Source organism: Camellia sinensis, chromosome 1, assembly GCF_055761805.1.
Source record: "Camellia sinensis isolate YWXY chromosome 1, ASM5576180v1, whole genome shotgun sequence".
NCBI lineage: Eukaryota > Viridiplantae > Streptophyta > Magnoliopsida > Ericales > Theaceae > Camellia > Camellia sinensis.
Genome location: NC_138961.1, coordinates 25,372,021 through 25,392,357, shown reverse-complemented (window position 1 = coordinate 25,392,357; position 20,337 = coordinate 25,372,021). Strand labels below are relative to the sequence as shown.

General features: G+C 33.7%; 1 protein-coding gene across 11 annotated transcripts; it reads left to right on the top strand.

Annotated features, from left to right (window-relative positions):
* Positions 1-12,139: 12,139 nt before the first annotated feature.
* On the top strand, positions 12,140-19,922 carry LOC114323267 (CAP-gly domain linker). Of its 11 annotated transcripts, XM_028270824.2 has the most exons (8): positions 12,161-12,267; positions 12,644-12,843; positions 13,643-13,718; positions 14,090-14,157; positions 14,381-14,795; positions 14,909-17,798; positions 17,895-18,101; positions 19,397-19,922. In XM_028270824.2, the coding sequence occupies exons 5-8, from the start codon at positions 14,470-14,472 to the stop codon at positions 19,706-19,708; spliced, it is 3,735 nt and encodes a 1,244-aa protein (XP_028126625.2). In that variant the 5' UTR covers positions 12,161-12,267; positions 12,644-12,843; positions 13,643-13,718; positions 14,090-14,157; positions 14,381-14,469; the 3' UTR covers positions 19,709-19,922. The 11 variants fall into 11 exon arrangements, with proteins under 11 accessions (XP_028126623.2, XP_028126627.2, XP_028126626.2 ...); XM_028270822.2 differs by lacking the exon at positions 12,644-12,843 and having other exon boundaries at positions 12,140-12,267; XM_082874365.1 differs by lacking the exon at positions 14,090-14,157.
* The last annotated feature ends 415 nt before the right edge of the window (positions 19,923-20,337 follow it).

Here is a 20,337-nt window from a genome sequence, read left to right as displayed (position 1 = left end):
GCCAACAATTTAGCCGGTAGAAGCAAAACACAGCCGGTGGCCTCAAGCCATGGCCGGTGATGTGTAGGGATGGCCCACAAGCCATTCTCTGCCCCTCCAAGGCAAAGCATAAGTGTTTGGTGCAAAACCAAACACGAAACAGTCAAGTCGAGAGGTCCTGAGGCAAGGCGCGTAGCCGAGACCTCCGGGAACTCAAGACGAACACAAACATGGATGATTACCGAGTGTTCAAGCGGTGACGTCCAAGTCTTGAGGACGATCAAAAATGGAGTGTCTACACATTGATGGACCTCAAAAGGGACGGCCAACAAGTGGGCTCGCTTACACCCAAATCGTGCCTCGGGCTCGCTTACACCCTGCACATACCATACTAAAGGGCTCGCTTACACCCTGAAACCGCCGCACAGAGTCTGAATACATCGCTTAAACTGTTTACGCAAGACTTAACTCATTTGGTATTAACCCCATCATAATTCATGTCACGCATATGTATAAAATTGTTCTAAAACACTAAGATAAACGTCAGCCATTGCCAACCCCTTATCATTTCCCGTTTATTAGATCTTTTGCTAGGTGATTTAGTCACATTCGGTAATTTGGTCAATTAAACGAGTATGGGAAAAACATACTAGAGGAAATATAGTCCATGATCATCATACATAAGTACAGAAGTATAGTTAAGCAAGAAATAACATTAAAAAAAGGCCTGAAACACTTAGAGACAAATCACATAGTAGAACACAATTTCTAGCACCGGTCGGTTCTGCAGGGCTAACAAGAACGCTTTGGTAAAAATACTTCTAGGTCAAATTAGGGGCTAAAATTGCACAGAAATAATAATTAACCTGTCTAGTTTTAATTCCAGTTCACAGAATGTGCATAGCACCTCCAGAAATTCATCCACAAGCTATATTCAAAAACCTGTCCAGATTTGTCACCCATTGGGAAAACTAGCGTTTCTCTCAATCTACCTGATGGTTTTCACTCAAATAAAATCTATTGGAAAGTGGATTTCTAAATTTTGACAAAAGAACCAACACGAGATGATTTTTCTAGAATTTTATAAAATTACTAAAAGTGGACTATTTTTTAGAGATTCAGGACCAGATTTTTCAACAAATTATCCAAGCCCTAAAAACACACAATTAGGGGCTAATAAAATTGTCACAAGCTCTAAACACACCAATTATCTTACAATAAATTCAGATTTGAGAAATAGATAGGTTTGATATTTCTTTTAAATATTAGAAATTGCAGCAGTGCATATTTTGAATAAAATTGTAAGACAATATCACCAATTCACACCCACACATGCATACACACCAAAAACTCAATTTACCATTAATACATAACCCAAGGGAGCATCTAGACAATAGGATGAGATGGGTAAAGAAAGAAAATTTTGAGAAGACAAGGGAGAGGTGTATTTTTACCTTCAAGAAGTCTTTTTTTTTTTCCTTCTTCTTCTTACTTCTCTACTCCCCTTGACTTCCCTTGAGCAAACTCTCCCTCTCTCACCCTCTCTTTGAGCTGATGAAAAACGTGGGTGTGGATTGGGACCAACTCTCAATTTATATAATATAGGTAGCTTAATGGCTAAGGGACAAAATATCTAGATATTTATTTATTTATCTATTTATTTTATTTACTTCTTTGTTGTTATCAACCCACTCTTCCACCAATATTATATATATATATATAAACTATGTATATATTCAAGTACACAATAATATTCCATTCAAATAAATAATTAATGAAAGAACAATAATAAAAAAAAATTAGAAATAAGAATAAATGTGTGAATTAATTTAGAAATTATGAGGTAAATAAATAAAACCAAGTTTTAGGATAATTCCAATCATAAAGTGGTGTTCTATGATTTAATTATGGTAACACACGGAGAAATTATTCTTTACTTGGGCCCTTACACCGATTTTTACGGAACTAGGGTTAAAATGCTATTAACCTAAGGCTCAGGGTTTTCAAGTGTAATAAAAAAATTTAGGGTCTCTACAAACGTAGTCAGCTTGGTCTCCAACAAGCCCGTCTGCTTCTGCGGCCATTTCATTATCAGCTTCCATAAATAATAGATCCATAACTGCATGCAAACGGATCTAATTGTGCACTACACAACATGCAATCACGAGAGGCCCTTGTCGTGTAGACTTGTAATTTGGCATGGACCGCAATATTGGGAAGCGCTTCTTCAAAACACCAAATGTTCTTTCTATGACATTGCGTAATGACGAATGTCGATGGTTAAACAATTCCTTAGGTCCTGCATAACGATGGCCACAAAACTCTTGCAAGTGATACAGTTGAGACCGAAATGGGACAAGAAATCCAGGCATGTTCGTGAAACCAGCATCAACTAAATAGTACTTGCCTACATGTAAATAATGAATACACAGTTCTGTCAATTGATATGTACAAAAACAGACAAGGAAAAAAGTGTACCGTATGTTATTCAGGGACAGTCACCATTGGGTGGGTGTGGGAACTGTAGATCAGCTCGTGTAATAGAGTCAACCAGAATAGCGTTGTCGTGAGCGCTACCTTCCCATCCAAAATTAATAAATGTGAACAACATATCGATGTCGCAAGCTGCGAGTACATTTTGCGATACCGTTGCTTTTCGACCGCGAAATATATTTTGTCTTGAAGCTGGGACCCATGTATCCACCAATGTGCCATCGATAACACCGACACAATCTTAATTGACAGATATTTGTTTGATATTAAAAGCGAAACAAACTTTGATATTACTTTCATAATAAAGAAATAATAATATTTATTAACACTTATTGATATGAACAAACTTACAGGACAGTCATATTGTTCGTACCTTGAACCAGGGAAAAAACCTCCAGTCATTTAAAATTTTTCCCGGTATGTCCTCTAGGTTACGTGGTTTGATAACCGATGATGAAAGCTTGCACAATGCCCGCATAACAATTTTTATGTGCCGACAAATTGTTTCCGTGGAGTGTTGAAATCTATCTACCATTATTCGATGGTGATCATTTTGTGTAAAAGTGTATAAAAAAATTCAAAGCGATTCCTCCACACTGATATGCATATGTTTAGTATCGATAAAGCCATTATGGAGTAAAGTGTCTTTCAATAAAATGAATGTTTGTGCATCTATTCGCATAACGTTCATCATTGTTTCTGGATGGCCATTTAATAGGTCAAAGATGTAATCATCACCTCTGAATGGACACGTTCGCAGCGGTCGGCGACTACTTGACGCGTTGATATGGTCATGCATTAAGACAATCATCAAAAAATCCATAAAATCATCAACAACCTCATCCTTCTCTGATGAGAGCTCCATTGTATTGTTTTCTCTGTTGGATGACATATGTCTTTGTCTACATCACAGTAAAAGCATAATTATAAAATATGTTATTCACGCTGTAACAGTTAGCGTTATTGGTGAAATAGTAAAATTCAGAGGAGAACAAAATTTATTTAACACATAGTCATATTATAATAACAGAACATAGTTTTAATATAACAGAAAACACTTAAAAGTTCAAAAAAAAAAAAAAAACATACGAACATAGAAAAGGAAAGAGGATATGATGGAATGAAAAAAAAATAATAAAAACCAAATCAGGAATAATGAAATCATCAAACAGTTCAGCCAAGAAGATTTGCTAACACAAGCAAAATAGAACTTCTCAATTCACTGCAAAGCGAGGATCATGGCTAAGTGCAAATGGGTAGGAGTGCACATAAAAAACCTTCGCCATTCCTTATCCTTGAACAGTGTCAGTGCCCTAACATACTGCAACGATGGTATGTCCCCAAGCTCAAGCAATGCATCTTGACATGCATCAAGGGAATAATCATCACCACCTGCACTTATAGCCTCAGTCTCATTTTCTCGTGCACGTGAATGTCCTGTTTTGGCTTGTACATAGGATGTGAAAGCTGTGCACACATCATCAAACCCACTTGACCATGACTTTTTGGAACGATCACTGTCAGTCTGGCTGGTTGTAGGGCCCCTCTCGTGACCTTTTCCCTTTGCTAGATCCATATACTCATCCCCGAATAAGTCAACAGGAATGGCCTCAGCAGCATTACTCTCACCTGCGTTACTTCCACCAGCATCAGCGTTCCAAAATTTATTTAACATGTCATCTTCTTCTTCTGAGTCAAGGGGTCCTTGTGTGGATGCACAAGACAGGGCCCCTGTGGCACAACAATTTTCAAAAATTTCTGTCATTTCTTGAAAATATTCAAACCCTTTTGTCCTAAACTTCTTCACATTTCTGCTAGCCTACAACAATTACACAACAAGAATTAAGCACTGTATATATCATGAAATATTTAAAATAAAATTAGAAAATAGTACAGATTAATAGAAAATCTTATCCCAAAATTCATCAGGTGCAACAACTGTGCCTATAATAGGATCCCATCCCAGACCAGTCTGTGCCTGCAGTCGCTTAAATGTCTGGTAATCAACTTTCAATCGCTGATATTTTTGGCGCACCTTGACACCTGTATACCGAAATCCATATATGTTGTGCAACTGATTTACATAATGATTCCAATGTCTAATTGTCCACGAAATAGTACGGCCCGTTGTTTGATTGTTTCTAACCTCAGCTCTCAACATATTTATTAATTTCGTTTCAATTCTGGGCATCCACATTTTGGTGTTCTCATTGTCATCGGAATTATTTCCATCTATCTATAAGCATACTAATTATATTTAAACTAGTTTGGGATGGATATACAAGCATAACAGAGTATTTTAAAGTAGTCTGCGATGGATATACAAGAATAACAACGTCAAAATGGTTTGAAGGAGAACACGGATAAAAGAAAAAGAACAGATGATTTTATTTCGAGGAAAAAAATACGTAGCAGATTAATTGAATTTAAATAGCAGAAATATAACCACAAAAAAAAATTCAGATAAAAAAAATATAACCACAAATAATAATAAAAAAATCAGTAAACATTGTGTTTAAATAGGAGGAAACAAATCAGTAAAAGAAAAATTAAGGAAAAAAAATCAGTAAAAAAGCCCGGTAGGTTTAAACAGACCGGTAGGTTCAAACCATTAATGAAGAAATGAAAAATCGGAAGACAAAAGCAGAAGAGGTGGGAGGACCGGGTGGTTGACCGGCCGGTCGACTAGCCGGATGACCTGGGGGATGACCGACCGGGTGTCCCAGGCACTGCCGCTTCAGGTTCTGATCGATGAAAGGTTCAAACAGTTCATAATTTAAAATAACAACCGATCTGAAATGGAAAATACGCCTCTACAAATTCTCATAAACCATTTAGGAACTGATTTCAACTTCTCCGAAATCATTTATACATAACAGATGAAGATTGATTTACTGACTATTCTTGAAGAACAAAAAAGTTGAAACAGTTCAGGATGAAGAATGAAGAATGAAATCATTTATCGACTCGTCTGAAATCATTTTCAGATAACAGATGAAGGATGAAGGATTTATTTACCAGATTAGTGGGAGTTGAATAGTTATTGCCGATGATGGAATGTGTATACTGATTGAATGTGCCACTGTTTGCTCGTCGGATTCGACAACAAATTTGATAAATTTGACCTGAAAAAAAATTAAAAATAAATTAAGATGAATTTCTCAAATTATTTCCCTATAACAAAATATGTAAATAAATTTGTGAGTAATTTCACCTCGCAGTCGTCGTTGTTTGGTTGCCCGTAATAAGAATCGTCCGCAACGCACAAATCGTAACTCAGTCGATTTGTGAAATATAATACCAGTACAGAGCGGGTTGGGTGGATTCATTATTTATAAAATGAGTCTGAAACCCAGCCGTGATGAATCTGAAGTACGGATGTTTGATACAGAGAAACCACCCGTGATGAATCTGAAGGACTGATGTAGATGAGGTTCACGTGAAAGTTGCAGAGACGATGAAGAAGGCAAAAACGTTGAAAGGGAGATACAAGCTACCAAACAGATTTTCAAAATGTAATTTGAATTAACACACAGAATCAATTTTTGAACGTCGTATCCAAACGTCATGCGCGAGCTCACGTGTTGAAAATTGATTTGAATTAACAACCAAACAGAGCCTAATTTTTTTATTTCAAATTTTTTGAATTTGTTTCTTTTAATTTTTAGTGAATTTTTCAATATTTTAATCATTTTTTTTTTTAATTTTTAGATTTACTTTATTTAGATATACTTAAAACGTATAAAACATATGAACTTTTTTTAAAAGAAAAAAAATTACTATATATAAAAAACAAAAAAAATAAAATTATGTACATTTGTATATTCATTGAATTATTTTTAGCTTTTATTCACAAATATTTTACTTTTTAAGTATATTTAAATTATGTACATAAAAAAAATGATTAATTACCAAAAAGTTTTATCTACATATTTGGTGGTAGTTTAGGTCCTGTCAAAAAGTTTTTGAACCATTAAGTCTCATTTATAGGTAAAAAGACGTTTTGCCCTTTAATCTCAAAATTGAGAATGTTCTTAATTTATAATTATCAAAACTATGAATTTTCTCAATTTTTTCTAGTATGAACTAAGAATATTATCAGAACTAAGAAATTTATAATTATTAATTTTGAGAAATTTCTCATTTTTTTCATGATTAAAATTGAGAATATTATAAATTGAGAATGTTATCAATTTCAAATTAGAATTCAAAAGAACAATGTACTTTTTCTTCATCTGACTTTCCAGAGACGAAACTCCCTTGCGATCCACCGTAGGATTGTTCATTTCTTCCTTTTTTGCAGCCCAAGAAAAACCGACCTTCTGACCAAAGGATTCGGTAGAGAGAGATAATCGAACTGAACGAGTCGGAGACCGGCCTTGATGTAGTGGCAAGAGATGGAATCAGAGTCGAGTTTTGGATGATTGGAGGATTGAATGAGTTGGTGAAGGATGTCGAAATCGAGAGGACATGATGAGGTGGTGGCGTAGAGGTAGCGGGCAGCGGAGGTAGTAGTGGAGGAGGATGAGGAGAAAAATGGAGTTGTAGAGAGAGAAAGATAAGGAAGATGAGGGACATCTGGGGAGTTCTCTCTCACTGGTATTGCTGCGGCTGCTGCAATGACTTCTTCATTGAAGAAGACTACTGACTATGAGAGAGAGTTGGGATAAAATGAGTGGATTAAATTGGGCTATTAAAAATTAATGGGACTTGAAGGAGCAAATAATTTTATTTAGGACTTAATGGAGTATAAGTTCACAAAAGGGGACTTGTATATAAATGCCTCTAAAAAAAATGACTAAATTATGGAGAAAAATATTAAAAATAGCAAAACAAGAAAACAAAAAATTTAAATATTCAAAAGCTATTTTTGAAAATTCAAAACCAACCAAATTGCTACCTTTTTTTTTTAAACCAAAAAAAAAAAAATCACTAAATGTGCTTTTGTTTCTAATTCATAATTCATATATATTTTTTTTCAAACAAAAATAGCAAACAATAAAGAAAATTTAAAATATTTAATACAATTTATCATAGCCATTGTTTTGTTTTACGGTGGTGTTACATGTACTAATTAATGCACATACTAGTGTTATGTATTACTGAACCTACCTATTATACAAATTACAAATATTTAAAACTTCTAAAATTATGTCATATTATCTATTAATATACTAATTAATATATTAATTGATACATATATCATTATTCTTTGTCTTGATTGGCTTATAATGTTGTTGTTGGTTTGTATTTTTTCACAGGATTCGTTTGGGAAGTAAGTTGACTTTTTGACTTTTTTAGCCTGGGCTAAAAAGCTTGGTTTGGAAAGGATTTTAGGATTTTTTGACTTTTTTGTGAAAAAAATAATATAATGATTATGAATTAGATGTGATATTTTGTCTTATTGAATTAATTTTTTTTTTTGTTACTAAAAAATAGCTAAAAGCACCTCAACTTTTGCTTCCCAAACGAAACCAAAATCATTAAGGCTCCGTTTGGCAAGTTGGGTTGGGGTTTTTTTGGCTATTTTAGTCACAAAAGACAAAATAGGCTATTTTAACCACAAAAAACAAAACATCACATCCAACCCATAATCATTACACTCTTCTCTCACAAAAAAAGTCAAAAAGCCAAAAAACTCTTCCCAAATCAAACTTTTTAACCCAGAATAAAATAGCTAAAAAAATCAAAAAATCAAAAAATCAACCCTTACCCAAACCAAGCCTAATAATCATTGTGTACCTTTCGCATTGAGAATAAGCAATTATTACACCATTCATTTCATGACTCATATTCTAATATGAGATTCATATTGGACCAAATCACTAATGAATATAATACATTAATGCTATGCATCATGATGCATGACAAAAAGGCCAAACACCATTATTTCACATTAAGAAATTTGAATTTGAATTTTTTTCAGCATGAAATAGATAGATCCTTTTTAATAGCCCGGTAATTTGTGTAAAAAAAAAAAAAAAGAAAAGAAAAGAAAAGAAAAGAAAAATGTAATATAATTTTAAAAAATAAATAAATGGTTTATTATTAATGATTCCATAATTGCGGTAGTAATTAATTTAATTTTTATTCATATATGTCAGGAATAATTTTCAGATTAAATATTATATATTTTTTTAATTAGTATCAACATATTTATAAATATCAAAAAAATAAAATAAATAAAAGCTATCAATATTATTGTCTATTGTCAAATTATGTAATGGTGTCTAATCAAAAACGGCGAATCTTATTCTAATTATATCGCCGCTTGAATATTATGTAATGTACTTCGGGGTGTTTTGGGAATGACCTTTTTTTTTTTAATTATTATTATTAATTTTTATATTTTCGTTTTTAATGAATATTTTTAAATTTTTTTTAAACAATTTTAGATTTCTACATTAGCTCGACGAGACGAACCGAAAAATTATAATTTTTTTTAAAAATTCAAAAAAAACAAAAAATAAGTAATTTTTTTTTTTGCTTATTTTAGCCTTTAATGATTTTTTTTGAAATTTTTCAAAAAAAATACTTTTTAAATTCATCTCGACAAGACAGGCTGAAAAAGTAAAAAAAACAATTGACATAATTTTAAAAAAAAAATACTAAAAGCAAAAAAATTTAGAAAAAATGTGACTTTTTTTTTTTTTGGGGGGTGCCAAAATGGATATGTTTGTGTTTAAATTTTTTTCGTTGACGATGTAAGGTATATTTTCTATTTCTAATTTTAATTTAACTTTAAATTATACATTCATTTTTTGGCATACTTTTTTTTTTCCATTTCATATTTGAATTTTAAAAGAAGATATGCTTAGGACTTGGGATGTTCTATTACCACATAAAAAAACTTATCAATTTGTACAATTTTTTTTGTTTAAAAATCAATTATTGAATAAAATTTAATGATTCAAATATTAATTATTGAACGGAAGCCCACTTCTTTTTTTTTTTCTTTTTTGAAATTATTTTTTATGTAATTGATATCCAAACAGATAAATAATGTAAAACTGAAAAGAAAAAATAGTATGCATGTAGAAAGTCCCTTTAAGAGTCCAATTTTGGTAATCTATTTAAAATTATCAAAATATATTTAGGATAGTCTAATTTAGTGGATGTTTAGTAACCTACTAAAATTGTCGATTTTTACTATAAAAATTCATCAAACTGTTTGTCATTGATTAAAAATATCAAATGCCACATTAATGTTTTTACTTACAAAAAATACTCTGTTTAGCAACTTTATACAAAAAAATATAACAGTACTAAAAAAAGTGTGTAATCTAACCATACAACCAACTTTAATCTTTCTAGAACAAAGTCGATGAGCATGCAGCTGTTGTTGAGACCTTTTACGCTGGTAAGACACAGATCTGTACTAATTCGGTTGCTTGATACATACTATCTAGGATTTTTCTCTCCTAATTGGGTTAATTCTCTTCCCTAGTTGGCTTAGTATTAATTCATTTCTCTTAGTTGGTTAGAATTAACCTATCAGAAGAGTCATAAACACATTATTAAACCCAGGAGTCATTCATTCATTAAAACTCACATTCTTCATTAAATACCTCAACTTAGGCATGAATCGTTTCTATCTATATATCAACTTATCACATTTCGCCATGTGACACCTTAATTCGAAGTCATGCCACATAGACATTTAAAAAATTATGTCCCTACAAAAATCAATATCAAACTGGCTCATATTGTCTTGAAAAGTTGTGTTATCCCAACTAGTCAGAGCTATATTGGTCATAAATCATCAATTTATTAAAAGCATATAATTATTATTTTCCCTATAAAAAAAAATAAATCAAGGTGGTCCAATGCTTGCAAAATCATTTCCTATCTATCTATATATATTATATAAGAAAAGAGGGGCTTTAACCACTAGAGTCGTGGGAGCTTTAAAACTCCAAACTAATTATGTTGATTTTTGGCTATTTTTTTAAAAAGAAAACATTAATTGGCTACTAAAAATTGAAATTTAAAAATTTAAATCATAGTTAACAAAGCACTTAATGAATATTCACCTATGATTTAGGAATTCAAATTTCAAAATTTGACACCTAACAAAATACATATGATTTAAGGAATTGTTTTCCATAATATATATATATATATATATAAAAACTATATATATATATATATATTACCTAGCTAATTAACTTTTTTTAATTTTAAAATTATTTATATGAAAAACATACTATTGGCGAACTCATCATTTATTTTTTAATTCTCATTTAATCATATAAATAAAATTCTAATTATCCCATAAATTATGACTTTTAAATGGAAAGTTTGTGTAACTATTTCAAAATTTAAATTTGTGACACTATATGGAAGCAATCCCTTAGAATGTAATTGTTCCCTAATTTATCACTTCTTAAAAAGAAGATATATTTTTCCATTTCAAAATTTGATATGATAAACCATTCACTAAAATTTAATTACTTATCTGTCACCTATCTATATATAAAGTCAAAGAATTTTTCTAACTAAGAGCCATATACCCACCTAAAAAAAAAAAGGGCCTTGTGAGTGCTCTAATTTTTCATAGTAAATTTTTGAATATTTTATAATTAAAAATAAATTATAAAAATACTAATCTATTAAATTATCAATTTTAAAAATATAAATAATCCCATAATTTATGATTTTCAAAAAAGAATGATAAATAAATGGAAAAAAAAAACCCCTTTCCTAATCTCCCTAATCTTCCTAAATGCATTGGCTCTCGCGGATTTGAAAAGGAAACGTAACAAATTTATTTGAAAATTCAAATTTAAGAATTTGAGAAAAAAATAATTAATTTCAAAATTTAAATTTGGATACACTAAAATATAAGAATCAATTCATATTTTTCATAAATGTTTCTCTTAGTAGTATTTAATAGCTTCAAGTGCAACAAAATTTTGGACAGATTTCAATTAAAATATTAACTACGGGAGTTTAGGGTATGTTTGGTTTGTACTTGTAAAGTAATTTTTGAGATAAAAAGTATAAAAATTTGTTTGGTTTGTTTTTTTTTTAAAAATTATATTAAAAAATTATTTTGGGGAGAGGGTTTTAAAAAAAGTGATTTATTTGATGTGTATGAGAGAGTGATTTTGGAAAGTAGGTAACCAAACAAAATTTTGAGATTTTTTTTAGAAAAATTTGTTTAGTTTGATTACTCTTGAAAATTTGTTTGTAGAGAATTTTTTCCAAATTTTTTTTTTGAAAAACAAACCAAACGGGTGTGTTTGGTTGTGCTTGTAAAGTAATTTTTGAAATAGAAAGTATGAAAACTTGTTTGGTTTACTTTTTTTTTTTTAGAAATGGTTTTGAAAAATTGTTTTGGAGAGAAAATTTTAAAAAAAATAATTGATTTGATGTGTATGAGAGAGAGAGTGTTTTTGAAAAGTAGATAACTAAACAAAATTTTAAAATTTTTTTTGAAAAAATATATTTAATTTAATTACTCTTAAAAATTTATTTGTAGATAATTTTTCTCAAACTTTTTTTAAAAAAACAAACCAAGGCCTAATCACAGCGCTTCTGATTTTTCCTCACCCTCTCAAGAGAGAAGTACGCTCCCCACCGCTTTATACGCGGGCATCGAAATTTTAAACTTATTTTTTCGGACGAAACTACCCCCCCTCTCTCTCTCTCTTCTCTCTCTTATACTCTTCCACCACAACACACAGAAGAGTCGATAAAAACGAACGACTCTGCCTCTCTCTCTCTCTCTCTCTCTAGATTTCGAACCTTTCTAGTCGCCGGCCTCTGACGCCGTCAACTACTTCCGACTCAGTAAGCCTATCTCTATGGCTTCTTTTGAGAACTCGATTAAAAGTCGCTTTTTAATTTTTTGAGTCGCATGATTTTTATTTTTTTTTATATGTTTTTTAAAAAAAAATCAAAATGTAAGCTTTTAATTCCCAAAACAAGGCTATAATGTGTATATTGTTGATGTATAATTGTGTATATATGGTATAGGTATATACGTATGTATGTGTTGGTTTGTAATGAAGAGCATTCTTCTATGTGTGGGGACGCATCTTGACTTGAGGAGTATATGTGTTCCTGTAATTTCGGGATGCTTTGCTTTTAGTTGAATTTGTATATTTTGAATTTTGAATCATTGGAAAATCTTTGACTTGGAATTTGACAATTTATTACTACACAGTGATTACTTGATTCGATGTTCAAAGAAATTATGATCTTGCCGAACATGGAATGAATTCATGAATTTTTTGGGAGTTTCTTTGAATTCCTCGGAACCTGTTTTTTCTGGGTTCTGTGTCTTACAAGAGACTGTAGTGCAACGGTCGTCTTGCATTGATTGAAGTTACAGAGAGAGAGAGAGGCAGGCGCGTCAAATTGTAGGTAAATCTTGTTTGTTCTATTTCGTTTCCAGGGAAAATCGAAGAGAAATGGGTGCACTCTATTTGTTTGATAAATTGTTTGTTAGATTGTGTTCGTGAGAGAGTAGTTCAGGTGATGAGAGAGAGAGAGAGAGAGAGAGAGAGAGAATCGAACTGGGTTTTGTGAATTTGTTGAGAATTGTTTTATTAGATTGCAGAAATCGCTTGGAATATCAAATTGGTTTTCTTGAATTTAGGTATCCATGAAATTTACTGCTTTTTTGGTGGGGAAAAAGCTTTGATTTGTTTATTTTAAGGCAGATAGGGTAGGAGAGAAAAAGGGTTTTTTAGGGTTTAGAGAAACAAGGGGATTAGATGGGTGAGGGGTCACATGGTCTTGGTCCGGCTTGATTAACTTGATCTTAATCAGAAAGGCTGACACTATGATTATTTTTCAATAATGGGTCAGAAACACATTGATTGATTCTTTTTGAGGGTTCATGATTTCTGCAACAGAAAAATAGGTTGCTGAAATCAATGCTTCACTCTCTTCTCACTCACTGAAATCAATAATAAATGTATGTACAGTACAGTACACTGACATATATGCTTGTATTTATATCTATTCTATCTACTTTGATTTTTTATTTGTTGGTATAATTATTGTTATTTGGGGAAGGAAGGATTAGGGTTGTAAAGCTATCAGCATTGTTAAGTCTTTGCTCTATTGTTTAATTCTCGAAAGGCTCTTTTTTTATTTTATTTTATATTTAATATATATAATTGTTTTTAGTACTTATTTATTTATGGCTGTTGGTCAGGTTTGATAATCTTCTTGCTTGGTGCTCTGCTGCTTTACCATTCAGATTTGCTTCAAGAATTTATCTCGGAATAAAGGTATGAATACTTGAATTCAACATAGTTAACAACAACAACAAAAAGCTAGTAGAAGACCAACCACCTAAACAATGCTCACCAATCAGCCATTTCACAATCTTCAATGCCAAAAAATAAGAAAGATGAACAAGCTCCCCACATGTACATGATATATGGCCTTGCTTGTACATGTGGGGAGCTTGTTCATCTCTCTTATTTTTTGGCATTGAAGATTGTGAAATGGCTGATTGGTGAGCATTGTTTAGGTGGTTGGTCTTTTTGTTGTTGTTGTTAACTATGTTGAATTCAAGTATGTTTGTTATTACATGTAAATCTTCTTTCAAGGTTTTTATTTTCTTTTTCCTTAGGCTCCTTGTGGTTACTATTTTCAGGCCAGGCCATTCATCTTGTTATAAATTTTTGGAAGTTGCAACACATTTTCTTTAGTCCTGTTATTCAGGTTCTCAATTTTATCATTCCAAAATTTGCCCTTTTTCTTAATGTTTCCACAGCATCTATTCAATATTTTAATACCCAAAACTATGTATGTGATAAATGTAATATGATCTGAAACATGATTTATTATTTACTTATGTTCAACCATTTGGTTTTCTCTTCATCTTACCAATCCCATTGGTGTTGGTATTTCTTTGATTTTTTTAATTTTTCCCTCTTTCCACTAGAACTAGGCACAGCTGATCAGAACTGCAAGGCGGCTCTTGCAAGACTATCTTATGAGCTTTGGTCAGCAATCCCAGTTGAACTCATAGAGATGAAGAAGTTCTTCTTTTTTAGATCTTCTGCTTCTAGCAATGGAAACAACAATCCATCAGACAGTAGACTGAATAATCAATCTACTGACAAGGCTGAGAATACTTTCCGAAGTCCCAGGGGCTCTTCCAAAACTCGAAATCAAGTATTTGCAAGCCAGGCGTCTGGTACCAGTCCATGTCTTAGAAGGAGCCTTTCATTCTCGTCAGCAGTGTTTCATGAAGATGGTCTAGGACAGAAAAATTTATCTCGCTTCGGCGACCAAAATGGGTCTCCTTGTAATAGCAGTACTATTTCACACAAACGATCAGATCACCGTGCATCTCGGTGAGGCATTCGATTGGCTTATCTCATCTTCTAATCTAACCTGTTTAGTAAATTATCTATGTACATGTGGAATTGCTTCTTGAACTAATTTTACCTGCTGTGATTTGTGTTAGTTGTCGTGCGCTTACTTCTGAGAGACAATCCAGGCCAAAATGCTTTGAAACAGCTGTTGTCCAAAATGCAAACGTGGTAGAGAAGCCCGGTTCTTCCTCTTCTTCAAGAGGTTACTATGATTACTTGGAAAGCTCTTCAAATTGCTCTAGTAATGTCTCAAATAAAGTCGTGGACCGTTACATTGATGGGGAAGAAGAGCAGGAAAGGAGTTCACCAAAGAGTGATCCATCCCAGAGAAATCACATCGGAAATGGAGCGGGAAAGCGTCCCCCACGAGTTCAGTATACAGCACCTGCTTCACCAACTGATTGTATGAAAGAGAAACCAAGATCTCATTCATTTAGGGAAACAAAGGGAACTCAACCTTATTTTTTGTCCAGAGATTGTGTCGAGAATGGATACATGCATGAATCTCCTCGGAGAATTGCAAAGCATGTGATTGAAAGACTTACTCAATCCCATGTTTTGCCCAAAACAAGTTCAAAGGAATTTGGCCCTGATGTTCCAATCACAATTGAAGATATCTATGGTGTATCCTTGAACCGATGCCCTAGTTTAAATGCAGATGAGGTTTCCCAAAAGGGTTGTCCACCGGATGGGTCTGATGAAACCACCAATGGATATCACCACAACGAAATTTCAGTTTTCGCTCGTGATAATTATGGAGTTGTGAACTCTGTTGAGGCTGAAGAGGACGTAGATGCAGAACTGCTTAGAAAATCGAAGGAAGCTGAGGAGCGGTTCTTGTTACTTTCAGAAGAGCTTGAGGAAGAGGACTTTCTTGAGGACAGTGGGTTCAGTTTCGGTGAGCCGGCTCTGATCCAGAAAATTAGAAACATAACCGAGGAGAGGGTAAGCATGGCACATGAGATTTCAGCTGTCCTACAGGCCCAAATTGCTCAGAGGGCTTCAGCCAGGGAAGAACTCAGATTGTCGAGGGCAGAATTGGACTCACAGACCCGAAGACTGGAAAAGGAAAAGAAGGAGTTGCAATCAGCACTAGAGAAGGAGTTGGATAGAAGATCAATTGATTGGTCATTCAAGCTTGAGAAATACCAGACAGAAGAGCATAGGCTTCGTGGGCTGATTTCTGTTTTCCCTCGTGATAATTATGGAGTTGTGAACTCTGTTGAGGCTCAAGAGGATGTAGATGCAGAACTGCTTAGAAAATCGAAGGAAGCTGAGGAGCGGTTCTTGTTACTTTCAGAAGAGCTTGAGGAAGAGGACTTTCTTGAGGACAGTGGGTTCAGTTTCGGTGAGCCGGCTCTGATCCAGAAAATTAGAAACATAACCGAGGAGAGGGTAAGCATGGCACATGAGATTTCAGCTGTCCTACAGGCCCAAATTGCTCAGAGGGCTTCAGCCAGGGAAGAACTCAGATTGTCGAGGGCAGAATTGGACTCACAGACCCGAAGACTGGAAAAGGAAAAGAAGGAGTTGCAATCAGCACTAGAGAAGGAGTTGGATAGAAGATCAAGTGATTGGTCATTCAAGCTTGAGAAATACCAGGCAGAAGAGCATAGGCTTCGTGGGCTGATTTCAGTTTTCCCTCGTGATAATTTTGGAGTTGTGAACTCTGTCGAGGCTCAAGAGGACGTAGATGCAGAACTACTTAGAAAATTGAAGGAAGCTGAGGAGCGGTTCTTGTTACTTTCAGAAGAGCTTGAGGAAGAGGACTTTCTTGAGGACAGTGGGTTCAGTTTCGGTGAGCCGGCTCTGATCCAGAAAATTAGAAACATAACCAAGGAGAGGGTAAGCACGGCACATGAGATTTCAGCTGTCCTACAGGCCCAAATTGCTCAGAGGGCTTTAGCCAGGGAAGAACTCGGACTGTCGAGGGCAGAATTGGACTCACAGACCCGAAGACTGGAAAAGGAAAAGAAGGAGTTGCAATCAGCACTAGAGAAGGAGTTGGATAGAAGATCAAGTGATTGGTCATTCAAGCTTGAGAAATACCAGACAGAAGAACATAGGCTTCGTGGGCGAGTTAGGGAGCTCGCAGAGCAGAACGTCTCACTCCAAAGGGATTTCTCTTCCTTAAGTGAGAGGGAAACGGAAAGTAGAAGCAGATTTGCAGATTCAGAGAAGCAACTTAAGGACCTGACTACAAGAGTGGAGGAAACAGACAAGGAGAATCAAAATTTGCGACAAAATCTTTTTGAGTTACAGGAGAAGTATAGAGCAGCAGGAGAAGATCAAGATTGCATCAGAAGAAACCAGCAAGAGAAAGAGAAAGAGTGCAAGGAGTTGCACAGATCTATAGCTAGATTGATAAGAACATGCAGTGAACAAGAGAAGACGATTGATGGGTTGCAAAAAGGGCTTAGTGAGGAAGTTGAGAGGAAGGCTTCTCAAGAGAACTTTGATAAGCAGTTGGGGAAATTGCAGATGGAGCAAATAAGGTTGACTGGAGTGGAGCAGGCTTTGAGGAAGGAGGTGGAATCTCATAGGCTTGAAGTTGATTCTTTGCGGCATGAAAACATAAACCTATTGCACCGTCTAAAAGCCAGCAGAAAGGACGGTGGCTTTTTGGCTTTCAAGCTAGATCAGGAACTGTTGAACCGTGTTTGCTGCATGCAAAATCAAGCGCTGCCATTGCTTAATGAGAGCACCCAGCTTTGTACAAAGCTACTAGAATACATCAAAGTGAAAGCAAGCCAAAATCAAGAAACTAAGCAGGGTATTGAATATATGAAGAATGGTTTAGATGGACAACTTGTTGTTGAATCCGATATGAAGGTCCAGAGCTTCAAGAGGGGAACGGAAAGCCTAACACGGAGTTTACAGACAATTTCTGTTGTGCTGAATGAGAAGTCCAAGCTAGTCGTGGAATCTCATTCACATTGCTTGGGTGATGGATCAGGCCATCTTGTTGATCAGAGCTCAGAGGTAATATTTATTTGTAGAACTGAATATCTGCTCAATACATGGTTTTTCATTTCAAATTTCAATGTGGGGTTTGACATTTAAATTTTACTTATATAGGACATTGTAAGATCAGAGCTTAAAGCAGAAACTTTACTAACAAGTTTATTGCGAGAAAAGCTATATTCCAAAGAGGTAGAGGTGGAGCAACTGCAAGCTGAGCTGGCAGCTGGTGTTAGAGGTAATGACATGCTCAGGTGTGAAGTCCAAAATGCAATGGATAATCTTTCCTGTATGATCCATAAGATGAAAGATCTTGAACTTCAGGTATGTGTACAATGTCATTATCTTGTCTTCTTTAAAAAGCTAATGTTGAATCTCTTATCATTTTATTTGTAACATCCTCCTTCAGACCTTCATAATAGTTTACATTTTACCCCAAACTAATCTTCTTAAGGAAAAGTAGACTAGAGTCAAATAACATATTACAAAGGTCCTCTTCCTAAATATGCCCAACAACAATTCATCAACCATTACAAATTCAAATTTATTTCCAACCAATATATAAACACAAATAAATTTGAATTTGTAATGGTTGATGAATTGTTGTTGGGCATATTTAGGAAGAGGACCTTTGTAATATGTTATTTGACTTTAGTCTACTTTTCCTTAAGAAGATTAGTTTGGGGTAAAATGTAAACTATTATGAAGGTCTGAAGGAGGATGTTACAAAATCAAATGGGTAAATTACAAATACACTCCCTGAGATTTGATTAAAATACGAATCACCTCCTGTGGTTTTGAAAATTACATTCCACCCTCTGAGATTTTTAATTTCATAACAAATCGCTCATTTTATTAATAAATTATCAAGTCAATTAACAGTTTTTAATGATGTTAAAAATATGTTTCAATTAATAATTTAAGTAATTTTATCATTGGTAAAAGCACATTTCTAGGAGCATCATGGCCCTGTTATCTCGCATTGTATCTTTCCAAAACTCCTTTTTTGTTGAATTTTAATTTAGTATAGTTGATTTTTTTTTCTTCTAAGGAAAATGTTTAGATAAATAATATATATATTTGGATTACTAGATTTATTGTTTTAGAACAAAAACATACCATGTTTTGGAAAGTGCGTTCCAAATTGTAAGTTGTTAGCATATTAACAATTTTTGGTAACAACACTATGTCAAGTGACACTGAGAGAGTTAAAAAGTACAATGATTTGAGAGATGACATTTTGAACTATTTTGGCAAAGCAAAAATTTGTCATGAATCTCTGCTATTTCATTGGCATGGTAGGTTTAGAGGATGACCATACATTCTTTACAAATGGATGATGATACAAATGTTTCTATTCTATATGTTTCTCTGTGGTGTATTCTACTGGAGCTGGTTGTGTTTTATAATATATTTTCTGCCTGACTTGTTTCAAAGTGGCCTATCAATTTTCATAATGGGATTCTCTTAAATCTTTTACTTTCCTTTTTCTTCTTTGATTGAACTAATGATGGATTACAAAGTACTAAATATTGTAAGTGTTGCTCGAAACAATTGCTTCAGCTGTTTGAGGCTTGCCTTATTAAATCTATTATTTTGTTTTTGCTCCTGTTGAGTAGATGATTAAGAAGGACGAGAACGTACATCGGCTTCAAAGTGAACTCCAAGAATGTACAAAGGAATTAGCTATTTTGAAAGGCATACTACCAAAAGTATCGGAGGAGAGAGATTTGATGTGGGAAGAGGTAAAGCAATACAGCGAGAGAAACATGTTGTTGAACTCTGAGGTTAACGTATTGAAGAAGAAGATAGAGGTACTTGATGAAGATGTACTTCTTAAAGAAGGTCAGATCTCGATCTTGAAAGACACCCTAGCCAAACCTTTTGACCTTCTTGGCAGTCCAGATTCTATGCAAGAATTTCGGTGGTGATGATTTACGAAGAGTTAGGACACTTTGGCTTGACTAAATAGTAATGACTGTTTATACTTAATATAATTTTTTGTTTGTTTCTTTTTTTCGATGTTGATATTTTGTTGAGGAAGAGTGAAGAAATATATGGTAATTCTTTTGTAATATACCTAAGCAGTTGTCATAATTGTTTGGTTTTCCCGGTTTGCTGAAGCAAGGAAAATAGTTTTCCTTTTTTCGTTGAGTTGTATGGACTTGCGAATTTTCTCTAGTACTGCTTCTCTCTCTCTCTCATTATAAATATTTCTCATCCAAAAATATTTCACCCAAACAAACGGAACATTAGTGGTTAGTAAAAGTTGAAATTGGCACGCATTTAGCACAAATTTTGCTTAGCTATTTGGTTGCTTTGCTTTTGCTTTGATTTTTTTTTTTTCCTATTTCCTGAAACAACAATGATTCATCTCACTAAAAACATCACCATTAATAACACTAATGCATTAAAAAAGTAAAATAAAAAAATAAAAAAATACAACTCCAAGATTAAAACATCACATCATTAATGGCGGGACCCACTGCCACCTAATTAGTGGGAGCACTAATTAGTGCTCCCAAACATTTTTCTTCCTGAAATAGAAGGTTTGAAAACA

What these genes read in the sequence shown, in the direction of transcription:
- LOC114323267 (XM_028270825.2), top strand. Translation starts at nt 14,272, where the DNA reads ATGATTTATTATTTACTTATGTTCAACCATTTGGTTTTCTCTTCATCT. An exon ending in TCAGATCACCGTGCATCTCG is followed by an intron (nt 14,796 to 14,908) that starts GTGAGGCATTCG and finishes GATTTGTGTTAG; the next exon opens with TTGTCGTGCGCTTACTTCTG. An exon ending in TGAAAGATCTTGAACTTCAG is followed by an intron (nt 18,102 to 19,396) that starts GTATGTGTACAA and finishes CCTGTTGAGTAG; the next exon opens with ATGATTAAGAAGGACGAGAA.